The following is a 12,546-nucleotide window of genomic DNA, read 5'->3' as shown; positions in this document are numbered from 1 at the left end:
CCTTATTTCAATTCCAGATGGATTTAAGACTCATGTAAAAAAGTAAAACTTTGAAACTCAGAGAACAAAATACAGAACAATTGTGTCATATGGGAGTAGGGGAGAAGTTCTTGAACATAATTCAAAAAGCATAAAAGGCCTAGATAATTTTAATTACATGAAAATTTAAAAACTAATTTTGGTAAGAGACATCATGAGCAAAGTAAAAAGCTGCTGGTTTGAGAAAGTATCTTTGATCCATGTAATTAACAAAAAGTTAGTGTCTGGACTGTGTGTGAATTTCTAAAAATCTAAGCAGAAAGGCAGGGCGCAGTGGCTCATGCCTGTAGTCCCAGCACTTTGGGAGGCTGAGGCAGGTGGATCACCTAAGGTCAGGAGTTCGAGACCAGCCTGGTCAACATGGTCTAACCCTGTCTCTACTAAAAATACAAAAATTAGCTGGGTGTGGTGCCATGCACCTGTAATCTCAGCTACTTGGGAGTCTGAGGCAAGAGAATCGCTTGAACCTGGGAGGTGGAGGTTGCAGTGAGCCGAGACTGCACTATTGCACTCCAGTCAGGGCAACAAGAGTGAAGCTCTGTCTCAAAAAAAAAAAAAAAAAAAAAAATCTAAGCAGAAAAAGAAACAGCTCAGCAGAACATCAGGTGAAGAATGTGCCCAACAGGCAATTTACAAAATAGAGACCGGAAGAGCGGAATGGCCAGCAGACCTGTCAACCCATGGCTGAGTTCCCTGGTGAGCATGAAGGTGCAAATGGAAAGACTGGGGTTGGAGTGGAGCCTTCTGCAGCCACCGAGGCCTCCAGGCCCGTGACACAAAACGAAACCTCCCTGCCGTGGGGCAGTGACCACGGGGTGCGAGTCCGTCTGGGCATTGAGAATGTCGTGCACATTGTCGTCTTTTTCCTCGGTGGAGGCCGAGACTGGCGGGGATTAAGTAGCTCGCACACAGTCCGCCAGCAAGTCGAGGGGCTGAGATCCCATCCCAGGCCTCCGCACCCAAGGCCTGCACCCCACATCTGCCTCCCCGGTTTCCCCCACCGCTGTTGTTGCGGAAGGCAGGAGGACTGTTTGGTCCATCGCTGTGAGTCACAGGGGGAGTCCAGTTAAGGGAGTTACTTTTACCAGCAAATGCCTCTAATCCCAATTCAGTTTGGAAGTGACCTGAGGACACGCTCCCCATGGCCTGTGACCATCCACACTCAGACGCGCCACACCCCGAGTTCTCAGCCCAGGACACCTGCCACACCCGCGGCCTCTTGTAGAGCCCATGAAGGTGACAGCCATCAATCACCATCCCAGCAAGGCATGGAAAGGACGCAGGAGGAAGGTGCAGACGCTGCTCCCCGGGCAGGTGATGGGTCCTCAGAGGAGGAGGTTGGCCCGGGCCCTGCCACTGACTGAGGGTGGAGGGGGCCCCGTCCCGGGGCCCTCAGTCATGAGTCAGTGCTGTCCTGAATTAGCCCTCTGCATCCTGAAAGATGGATTTGACCTGGTTTCCTTTGAAAAATAGGGAAACAGGTCAGGTTTTAATAACTCGCCATAGAAATACCTCAGCTCTGGCTGGAAGGACTGGCTGAGATGTGGACCCACAAGGCACATTCTCTCAGGACCACAGCTCAGCCCCATGAGCAGAGGTGGGTGGAGGGAGGCTCTTGGCACCACACTTGCCACATCGGAGGCGTGTTTCCTGCGTCCCCCCGAGTGGGGTTCCCTGAGATCGCCTGTCCTGAGGGTGGGGCTCACGTGGCCTGGGCCACACCCGCATTTGGCTGGCTTTGTCACAGGAGGCTCATCTCTGGGGTCAGGAGCGGCTGTTTGGGGATCAGACTGCACTGAGTCACCAGGCGGGCGAGCTCACCACACCCAGGTTTCCAGACCTGTGAGCCTCAAGACTTGCACCTTAAGTGTGAGTTTATTCCATGAGAGGGTTGCACAGAAAGCACTTTATATAATCTGAGGCCTCTTGATACCAGCTTTCACCATAAGCTACTTTTTTTAAAAAAGAACTCTATATATTAGGGAAAAAAGTGATTGCTGCTTTTCCGTTCAGGGTCTCCTAGTTTCAGCAGATAAAGTTTAATTGAGTTGTGTGCTAACAAATTGCTGAATTTAAGACAGTTGTTCTGATTTAGTGGGATCTTGGAATTTAAGTAATTGCTCAGTTTTCTACCAAGTATTTAACCAGAGGTCTTAGCTACTTCTCAAGTTTATTTATTTATTTTTTTATTGGAGACAGGGTCTCACTCTGTTGCCAGGCTGGAGTGCAGTGGCACGATCACAGCTCACTGCAGCCTTTGACCTCCTGGGTTCACGTGACCCTCCCACCTCAGCTTCCCAACTAGCTGAGACTACAGGTCTGCACCACCATGCCCGGCTAATTGTTTTATTTTGAGTACACACAGGGTCTTCTTGTATTGCCCAGGCTGGTCTCGAACTCGGGCTCTCGCCTGTAATCCCAACATTTTGGAAGTCCTAGGTGGGTGGATCGCTTAAGGCCAGGAGTTCAAGACCAGCCTGGCCAACATGGCAAAACCCCGTCTCTACTAAAAGTACAAAAATTAGCTGGGCACACCTGTAATCTCAGCTGCTTGGGAGGCTGAGGCACGAGAATTGTCTGAGCTTGGGAGGTGGAGGTTGCAGTGAGCCGAGATCGCACTACTGCACTCCAGCCTGGATGACAGACCAAGACCCTATCTCAAAAAAATAAATAAATAAAAGAAAAAAATAAAGCACAGGCACTGAAGAGAAATCTTTGTTGAGGTGACATCCGCTTATCCCACGGTCCCCCCATTTCAAGCGTACGGTGCAGTGGTGATGGGTGCATTCGTGAGTCTGGCAGAGGTTGTAACTGGATCCCATCTTCCTATGACCACACTGCTCCGTGCGGTTCTCTGCGGTTCGCCACGCACATGGGCACCTGGGCTGTGTGTCTTAGCATTACCCTGGGTTGCACTTCAGGAACCCTTGGGTCCCTTTCGTCTGTGTGCGGGAACCTGCACCTCTTTCTCTTCCTGTCTAAGCACTTGGGGCAGCCAACCCGCCGAGCTTGGCGCCACAGGCTTTCCTGATGGGAATACACCAGCGCCCTCTCCTTGAAATTCCTGCGGACTGGCGGCTGAATCAAGACCTGATGTCATGAGTCCGTTAGAACAGGCAGGATAAATGCTGGATCCCTTGGCATTATGTCCCCGCCCTCCAGATGATAAATTGGCATCTGGTCACTGGAAGGGGTTGGTCAGTGCTGTGTGTCCATGTAATTGTGGGCTCCTGGGCTGCACACACTGGAGGGTTTTTATCCTTCTCGAAGCTCAGGCTGCCCCATTCGTGGCCAGCGGGAGCCTCTTCTGGTTGGCCCCTGAGTCCTGTGGATGTGACTGTGGTGCCGACGACTTCCTCAAGTCTGCAGGATGGGCTACTCTGGGCTCATCCCATGGGCCTTCTGCCCAGACCTGGACCCGCCTGTTTCTCCAGGAAACTCTGGTGTAATGTGCGTCACTGGGCCTTCATCAGTGTGGCTCCTGAAGCTTGTTCTTGGGTGGATTCCTCGGAATGTGTTTGTGAGAACTGTACTCATGGAGCCCTTGAAGGCTGTCGGGTGGAGTCTGGGAACTGGGAGGTGATGTTGGTGTTGACTAGGGTCAAGGTGGCCATGCTGTTGTTTGGGGAAGCACACCCTGAAGCATTTGGTGTGATGGGGCAGTGGGTGTGCAGCTCTGCCTCACACAGGTCAGGAGATGGAGGCAGGTGTGCGTGTGCACGTGTGTACCCATGTGTGGTGTGCGTGTGCACATGTGTGCCTGTGTGTGGTGTGCGTGTGCACCTGTGTGTGGTGTGTGTGTGCACATGTGCGCCTGTGTGGTGTGTGTACGTGTGTACCTGTGCATTGTGTGTATGTGCACGTGTCTGTGGCGTGCGTGTGCACGTGTGTACCTGTGTGTGGTGTGCGTGTGCACGTGGGCGCCTGTGTGGTGTGTGTACGTGTGTACCTGTGTGTTGTGTGTGCACGTGGGCGCCTGTGTGGTGTGTGTGCACGTGGGCGCGTGTGGTGTGTGCACGTGTGTACCTGTGTGTGGTGTGCGTGTGCATGTGTCTGTGGTGTGCGTGTGCACGTGTGTACCTGTGTGTGGTGTGCGTGTGCACACATGTGCCTGTGTGTTGTGTGCGTGTGCACTTGTGCACCTGTGTGGTGTGCATGCAGATAGGGAGGTGAGGAGGGGAGCAAATGTGCAGAAATGTTCACAGTTGGGGAATCTGATGGGAATGTGGGAGTTCTTTGTGCAGTTCTTACTGTTGATATTTCATGGCTATAGGTATTTTAAAGTTTATTTTTTATTTTGTTGCCCAGGCTGGTCTGGAACTCCTGGGCTCAAGCAATCCTCCCACCTCGGCCTCCCAAAGTGCTGGGATTACAGGCATGAGACACAGCATCCAGCCCAAAATCCTTTTTTTTTGAGATGGAGTCTCACTCTGTCACCCAGGCTGGAGTGCAGTGGCAAGATCTTGGCTCACTGCACACTCCGCTTCCCAGGTTCACGCCATTCTCCTGCCTCAGCCTCCCGAGTAGCTGGGACTACAGGCGCCCGCCACTGTGCCCGGCTAATTTTTTGTATTTTTAGTAGAGACGGGGTTTCACGGTGTTAGCCAGGATGGTCTCCATCTCCTGACCTCGTGATCTGCCCGTCTCGGCCTCCCAAAGTGCTGGAATTACAGGTGTGAGGCACCACGCCCGGCCCCAAAATAAATTTTTAAAAATGTAAACAGAAAGCTGGGTGTGGTGGCTCACGCCTGTAATCTCAGCACTTTGGGAGGCCGAGGTGGGTGGATCGCCCAAGGTCAGGAGTTCGAGACCAGCCTGGCCAACATGATGAAACCCCGTCTCTACTAAAAAAACAAAAAATTAGCCGGCTCTGGTGGCGGATGCCTGTGATCCCAGCTACTTGGGAGGCTGAGGCAGGAGAATCACTTGAACCTGGGAGGCGGAGCTTGCAGTGAGCTGAGATCACACCACTGCACTCCAGCCTGGGCAACAGAGCGAGAGTCTGTCTAAAAAAACAAAAAAAAAGTAAACCAAATAGCAAAACCAGCCTTGCACCTTCCTTGCTGTGACCTGAGCTGTGTCTGAGAAGGCTCAGGCCCCGTAAGGGCTGCGCCACGCCGAAGCCTCCTCGAGCAAAGAGATGCAGAGAGGCTGGCTTGGGCGGTGGGGGTGCGCAGCTGCTGGGTGGGCGCCCGGGTGGCTCCCGCGCTGGCTGTCCTTGCTGTACCTTCTCGGCATCTCCTCCTGGGCCGCCTCCCATGCTGCAGCCTGCGCCTCCTGGTACCCCGGCCCCACAGCTCACAGAGGCAGGGCTAACCTGGTAGCAGCTGCCCCTGCGCCCCCAACCCCCAGGTCGTGCTCCTGGTCTCCGCCGTGGTCAGTCTTGTGGCTCAGGTGAGGAGCAGAGACCCTGTCTGTTGGGAAGAGGTGGATTCCTGCTGTCTGGATGGAAGCTGGGGCTGGGCAGGTGCTTCTTCACAGGAGAGCTGCGACCAGTTTCTATGCACACACCCGGGTTTCCATGCACACACCTGGGCCTCCATGCACACACCTGGGTTTCCATCCACACACCTGGGTTTCCATGCACGCACCTGGGCTTCCATCCATGCACCTGGGCCTCCATGCACACACTGGCTTCTATGCACACACCTGGGCTTCCATGCACATACCTGGGTTTTCATGCACACACTTGGGTTTCCATGCACGCACCTGGGTTTTCATGCACACACTTGGGTTTCCATCCAGGCACCCGGGTTTCCATGCGCACACCTGGGCTTCCATGCACACATTTGCATCAGCTGCTTCCTCTGCCCACCTGGGCGCCCAGCTTTCTCCTTGGCATTGATGCCATTATCTCATTTGCGTAGTAAGCATGTTTTGATTGTCTTTTATAAGTCACTGCCATTGTGTTAATACTGAAGAAGAGGGAGAAGTCTAGATAAAGATCGGAACCGCCCACTACCCCTATCAGTGGGGGTGGGCACCACAAATGATATTTTCAGTGCAAGCCTGGGTCGTCTTTCTGTGCACACGGGATGTTCTATGTTCTTGTGCCTTACCTGTCGCCTTACCTGCCTCCGAGCTGGCGGCCAGGAGGCCGTGCTTGGGAAGTGCCTGTTACAGCAGTCAGTGCAGCGCTTAGTAACAGGTGTTAGGGATCGCCACATCCCGGCTTATCGCATGAATGAACGAATGAATGAACGAATGAATGGTAGTTTTAGAAACACCTAGAGTGCTTTGTGTGTAGTCACACATCCCATCTTTCTCATTTGACATCACGTGGTGGGAATTTCCACACATCTTGCAGTAATTTATTTTTATTTGTTTATTTATTTTGAGATGGAGTTTCACTCTGTCGCCCAGGCTGGAGTGCAGTGGCACGATCTCAGCTCACTGCAACCTTCATCTCCTGGGTCCAAGCAATTCTTCTGCTCAACTTCCTGAGTAGCTGGGATTTCAGGCACCGGCCACCACGTCCAGCTAATTTTTGTATTTTTAGTAGAGACGGGGTTTCACCATGTTGGCCAGGCTGGTCTCAAACTTCTGACCTCAGGTGATCTGCCTGCCTTGGCCTCCCAAAGTGCTACGCTTGCAGGTGTGAGCCACTGCGCCCGGCCAATGCAGTAATTTTTTAGCTGTCTCCCAATGTCTCCGTGGCACTGCAGAGTGTGTTATGCGTGGATTATACCTTCCTTAACTGTCGGTGGTCGGGGAAGAAGAAATGTCTTCCCCTGCACACCTTAGGCCCCCCAGCTGGGCTCTGTACATGGGACCGGCCGAAGACTGAATAATGAGTGAGAAAAAGACGTTTATTAACACGAGCGTCACGCACACCCTGGAGAGCACCCGGATCGGGGGACACAAAGTGTGGCTGGAGCCCGGGCGTGTTCACCATCCTGGGTAGCCTGTTACCTTCAGGCTTCTGGACAGGGAAGGGAACCGGGAAAATTGAGTCCACAGGCTGCCCTGTGAGGTTTGAGATACGGATTTCAGTGTGTCTTTCCTGGTAGGGAAAAGGAGAGGGAGACACCGTGGGAATGGAAACTCCCTTCATAGAAGGCTGCACAAACCATTTAATATTTTGGCAGCCCAGGAATTCCAGACCAGCCTGGGCAACATGGTGAAACCTTGTCTCTACAAAAAATAAAAAGAATTAGCTGGCTGTGGTGGCACACACCTGTGGTCCCAGCTACTCAGGAGGCTGAGGTGGGGGGATCACTTGAACCCAGGAGGTTGAGGCTACAGTAAGCTGTGATAGCACCACTGCACTCCAGCTTGGGCAACAGAGTGAGACCCTGTCTCAAAAAAATAAATTGAGTCTTCAAGTCACACCTTTTATGTTCTAATTGGAAGCACCAGTGTGAACTGGCCTGTGAGTGCGTGTGAGAGCGTGGTCTTGGGACTCACACCTGCTCACGGAGGACGATCTGCAGAGTGGAAATCAAGTAGAGGAGGAAGCCGCAGCCACGTGCAGACGCCTGTGGTCACCGTCATTGTGTGGCCCCGGCCCATGTCTGACTGCAGACCCTGAGGGGTGTGTAGGGGAGTGTCAGAGCTGTGCCCCGCCCCGTCCTGGCCCGGCAGGCGCCGTCCCAGAGCCTCGGTGACGAATGCACAGTGTTGGGTGGTTTGCAGAGGCGTGGATGTCCCTAGAAGGACAGGGACAAGGAGCCTTGGGGGCACGGGGGCAAGACCAGGTGACGGGGACAAGACCAGGTTGGGAACATCAGTGCCTGCGCCTCAGCCTAAGGGATGGGCCCCTTCTGCAGGGAGCGGCCGCTGAGCCGGCTGGGCCTGGGAGGAACCGCCTTGCCCTTGACGTTCAAGGAAGGAAAAGCAGCTGCGGCTTTAATTTAATCCTCCCCTTGGTGGCCGGCTCAGCCCGGTGGAGTTTAGGGAATGAGTTCAGTGCCTCTATTTTTGGAAGCTGCTCTAAGCTTCTCTGTATCTGGGGCCAAGGTCAGGCTGTGCATCTCTGCAGACCCCCTGCTGCCCAGCGCTTAGGGCCCCCTGCCATGCCACCTGTGGGACTGGGGCCACCTGCAGAGCCAGGGTGAGCACTGATGGTTCCTCGCTCCTCTGTCCCCAGCTGGAGCGGGATGTGCTCAGGTAAGAAGGTGAAAGAAGAAGAAAGCGCTCAGAACCCCAGAGGCAGATGCAGAACAAGGATATGGAAGGGAGGCGTTTTAATCCCTGGTGCTTGCTCACTGAATTGGCTCTGGTTAAATCACCTTCAGAAGCATTAGTGTTTACTATTAAACTGACTTCACTGTGTGTTTACTCTGAAAAGCAGTGACAGGACCGTGATGTTGTGTCAGCGTTTGTGATGGTTCTGTTTTAACCAAGATATTAAATTAACAAGAACAGGCCGGGCGCGGTGGCTCAAGCCTGTAATCCCAGCACTTTGGGAGGCCGAGACGGGCGGATCACGAGGTCAGGAGATCGAGACCATCCTGGCTAACATGGTGAAACCCCGTCTCTACTAAAAATACAAAAAACTAGCTGGGCGAGGTGGCGGGCGCCTGTAGTCCCAGCTACTCGGGAGGCTGAGGCAGGAGAATGGCGTAAACCCGGGAGGCGGAGCTTGCAGTGAGCCGAGATCGCGCCACCGCACTCCAGCCTGGGCGACACAGCGAGACTCCGTCTCAAAAAAAAAAAATAATAATCCTGAGGCTGGGTAATTTATAAAGAAAAAAGGTTTAATTGGCTTCAGTTCTGCAGGGTGTACAGGCATGGTACCAGCATCTGCTCAGCTCCNTCAAAAAAAAAAAAAAAAAAAAAAACAAGAACAGGCCGGGCGCAGTGGCTCACACCTGTAATCCCAGCACTTTGGGAGGCTGAGGCAGGCAGATCATGAGGTCAGGAGTTCGAGACCAGCCTGGCCAATATGGTGAAACTTTGTCTCTACTGAAAATACAAAAACTAGCCAGGCGTGGTGGCAAGCACCTGCAGTCCCAGCTACTCAGGAGGCTAAGGTAGGAGAATTGCTTGAACTCGGGAGGCAGAGAGGTTGCAGTGAGCCAAGATGGCACCACTATACTCCAGCCTGGGTGACAGAGCGAGACTCTGTCTCAAAAAAGTAAAATAAAATTTACTGTAACTCATTACATGAACAAGTTAAAAAATTACATAGGAAACACAAAAGTGCTTTGGTAAGACAAATGTCCATTCAAAAGAAGGGCACGCTGTTGGAAGTATTTATCTGAGTACATTTTATTTCTATTGTGGTAAAATACACAGAACATAGAATGTACCATCTTACCCACGTTTTTCCCATGAGTGGCACAAGGGCCGCTCACCTCGCTGTGTAATCATTGCCGCCGCCCTCCCCAGAGCTGTTTCATCTTCCTAGACTGAATCTCGGTCCCGTCACTCCCTCCCTCCCGCTGCTGTGGCCTGACTCCCTCCCTTTCTAAGGCTGAATAATATTCCATCATGTGGACATTCACATGTTGCTTGTCTACTTGTTTGCCGACGGACATGTGGTTGCCTCCATCTCTTGGCTGTTGTAAATAGTTCTGCTAGGAACACGGGGGTGCCAGCACCTCCTTGGGACCCTGTTTTCTACCTGCAGAGTTTTTTTTTTTTTTTTTTGGACGGGGTCTTGCTCTGTCTCCCAGGCTGGAGTGCAGTGGTGCAATCTCGACTCACTGCAACCTCCACCTCCCGAGTTCAAGTGATTCTCCTGCCTCAGCCTCCCGAGTAGCTGGGGTTACAGGCGCCCGCCACCACGCCTGGCTAATTTTTGTAATTTTAGTAGAGACAGGGTTTCGCTATGTCAGCCAGGCTGGTCTTGAACTCCTGACTTTAGGTGATCCACCCACCTCGGCCTCCCAAAGTGCTAGGATTACAGGCATGAGCCACCACGCCCGGCCCTCCACCTGCAGATTTTAACTGATGCCCAGCCAGGTGGCATCCAGCCTATCCCTCCAGCCTCAGGGACGTCCCGAAAGGCCTGGCTGTGGGGATCGCTCCCCACGAGCCCTGTGTCTGCAGGCCTCAGCCTGACTCTTCCTCTCCAGCTTTGTCCTTCCCTCCTGGGAGGGGTCCTCCCGGGGTGGCCCTGTTATCTTCGTCTGGCTCTGAGGGGAATGGGGTTTGTGGAGGTGACAGGAGTGTCTCAGGATCTCTTCTCCCCGCTGCCTGGCAGATTACTACAGCCCGGCCATGCTGGGCCTGAAGACCGACCAGGAGGTCCTCGGGGAGCTGGTGCGGGCGAAGCTGCCGGCCGTGGGGGCCCTGATGGAGCGGCTGGGCGTGCTGTGGACGCTGGTGGTGTCCCGCTGGTTCATCTGCCTATTTGTCGACGTCCTGCCTGTGGAGGTGAGCGCCTCACTCGGGCCCCGGGGCAGGTGGGCTGCCAGGGAGTGACGCCGGGTTCCTGTGTCTCTGCAGACAGTGCTTCGGATCTGGGACTGTTTGTTTAACGAGGGCTCGAAGATTATCTTCCGGGTGGCCCTGACCTTAATTAAGCAGCACCAGGAGTTTATTTTGGAAGCCACCAGCATTCCAGACATTTGCGATAAGTTTAAGCAGATAACCAAAGGCAGTTTCGTGATGGAGTGTCACACGTTTATGCAGGTGAGTGTAGGGCTGCACGTGGCTCCGTCCCCTCTCCCAGGGGGCCCCACCTCACCTGCAGCCCGGGGACTCCTCTGACCACCCGGAGGGTGCGCAGGACGGGCACCAGTGAGCACAGGGCACAGGACGAGCCTCCAGCTCTGTCCTGCGTCTGCCCCCTGTGCCTGGCCTCCGAGGGCTTTCCTGTCTACGGCAGCCCTGTCTTCTCGGCCCTGGCACTGTGGACGCTGGTCCTGGTCCTAATGGCTGTACTCATCTGTTGTGTGTGGTGCTAGAAGTGTGGCTTCCTGAGGCCCGGCCTCTCCACTGGGTCCTGGGCCTGGCGCAGGAAGTATAGACTCAGGCCCTGATGAGGGGGTCGTGGGAACTGCACCCAACAGGACCTCTGAGGAGACCGAGACACTAGGAGAGGCTCAGGCCCGGGATGCAGAGTCAGTAGCGTCCTGAGAGGGAGGGAGTGGAGGCTCGGGGCCACTCTGGGTGCAGCAGGGCAAACGTGGCGGTGTTTCAGCAGCCGGGGCTTCACCCAAGAGAAGACCATGTTGGCTGGGCACGGTGGCTCATGCCTGTTATCCTAGCACTTTGGGAGGCCAAGGCGTGTGGATCACCTGAGGTCAGGAGTTCAAGACCAGCCTGGCCAACACAATGAAACCCCGTCTCTACTAAAAAATACAAAAATTAGCCATGTGTGGTGGCTCACGCCTGTGTAGTCCCAGTGACTCGGGAGGCTGAGGCATGAGAATCACTTGAACCTGGGAGGTGGAGGTTGCAGTGAGCTGAGATTGCGCCACTGCACTCCAGCCTCAGCAACAGAGTAAGACTCTGTCTCAAAAAAAAAAAAAAAAAAAAAAAAGTCTAAAGGAAGCAGATGGTCTTCTCTTCAACGGCTTGATTCATTTAACATTTTTGAGCAGCAGAGCTGCAGTCCTAGGCCCCAGGGCAGGAGTGAGATGGTGACAATCTGTGGGTCACCCCAGAACCCCTGGGACGTGGGCGGCTCCTCCCTCACCTCACACTGGGCCCGCCCATCTGTCTGCCACAGTCTGGGAGAGCTAAGGTAGAAATGTGTTGTTGGGTTTGTTTTTAAACAAACTGTTTGCCTTCCAGAGAATATTTTCAGAACCTGGAAGCTTATCCATGGCCACCGTCGCCAAGCTGCGCGAGAGCTGCAGGGCCCGGCTGCTGGCACAGGGGTGAGTGTGCCTGTCTCCTGCGTTGCTCGTCTCTGCACAGACGGCGATTCTCCTTTCCACAGTTGACACCGGACCAGCTTTCACTGCTTTCCTTTTTAGTGTTGTAAATACTTGACATCACTACACTGTAGTTGTGAATTTTTTTAAAAGAGCAGTTTAAAACCAGGTCATTCTACCAGCTTTTGATTAGTTATGAAGTCATACTTTTTAAAGAAAACTTTTTACCTGAGATATCAATAATATATAAAATGTGAGATGTGGCTTTGTATCTAATAAAGGATGCTAATCAGTTTCTCAGCTGACTGGAAATTAACACAGTGGTCACTGAGGCCTCCCCAATGGCAGTGTGAATATTCCACTCCTTTCTGTGGCTCAGCACTCAGTTCACGTGAGGCTTCTGCACGTAGTAGGTGATTTCTCTTTAGCAAGGTCATTTTTTCCCTTCAACTTTTAAGGTCTGGGTACAGGTGGAGGGTGAACAGGTTTGCTGCATAGGTAAATGTGTGCCATGGTGATTTGCTGCATGGATCATCCTGTCACCTAGGTATGAAGCCAGCATCCCTTAGCTATTCTTCCTGATGCTCTCCCTGCCCCCAACCCAATAGGCCCCAGTGTGTGGTGTTCCCCGCCTTGTGTCCATGTGTTCTCATCAGAAGCTCCCACTTATGAGAACAAGTGGTGTTTGGTTTTCTGTTCCTGTGTTAGTTTGCTGAGGATAAGGGTCTCCAACTCC

The 12,546-nt window shown here is 53.3% G+C and overlaps 1 protein-coding gene across 2 annotated transcripts in view; it reads left to right on the top strand.

Moving 5' to 3' along the window:
* The window catches only part of GRTP1 (growth hormone regulated TBC protein 1), a 35,539-nt gene extending 23,272 nt beyond the window's left edge, over positions 1 to 12,267 (top strand). The window contains exons 6-8 of one of the 2 annotated variants that reach the window (XM_025364023.1): positions 10,190 to 10,362; positions 10,435 to 10,620; positions 11,728 to 12,099. In XM_025364023.1, the coding sequence (XP_025219808.1) occupies positions 10,190 to 10,362; positions 10,435 to 10,620; positions 11,728 to 11,817 (449 nt within the window). In that variant the 3' untranslated portion in view covers positions 11,818 to 12,099. Of the gene's footprint in view, positions 1 to 10,189; positions 10,363 to 10,434; positions 10,621 to 11,727 lie in introns of both variants that reach the window. The other variant, XM_025364024.1, reaches the window with a different exon arrangement.
* The last annotated feature ends 279 nt before the right edge of the window (positions 12,268 to 12,546 follow it).

Source organism: Theropithecus gelada, chromosome 17 (assembly GCF_003255815.1).
Source record: "Theropithecus gelada isolate Dixy chromosome 17, Tgel_1.0, whole genome shotgun sequence".
In the NCBI taxonomy this organism is placed as follows: domain Eukaryota; kingdom Metazoa; phylum Chordata; class Mammalia; order Primates; family Cercopithecidae; genus Theropithecus; species Theropithecus gelada.
The sequence above is the reverse complement of the archived record's forward strand: the minus strand, read 5'-3'. Positions and strand labels throughout refer to the sequence as shown.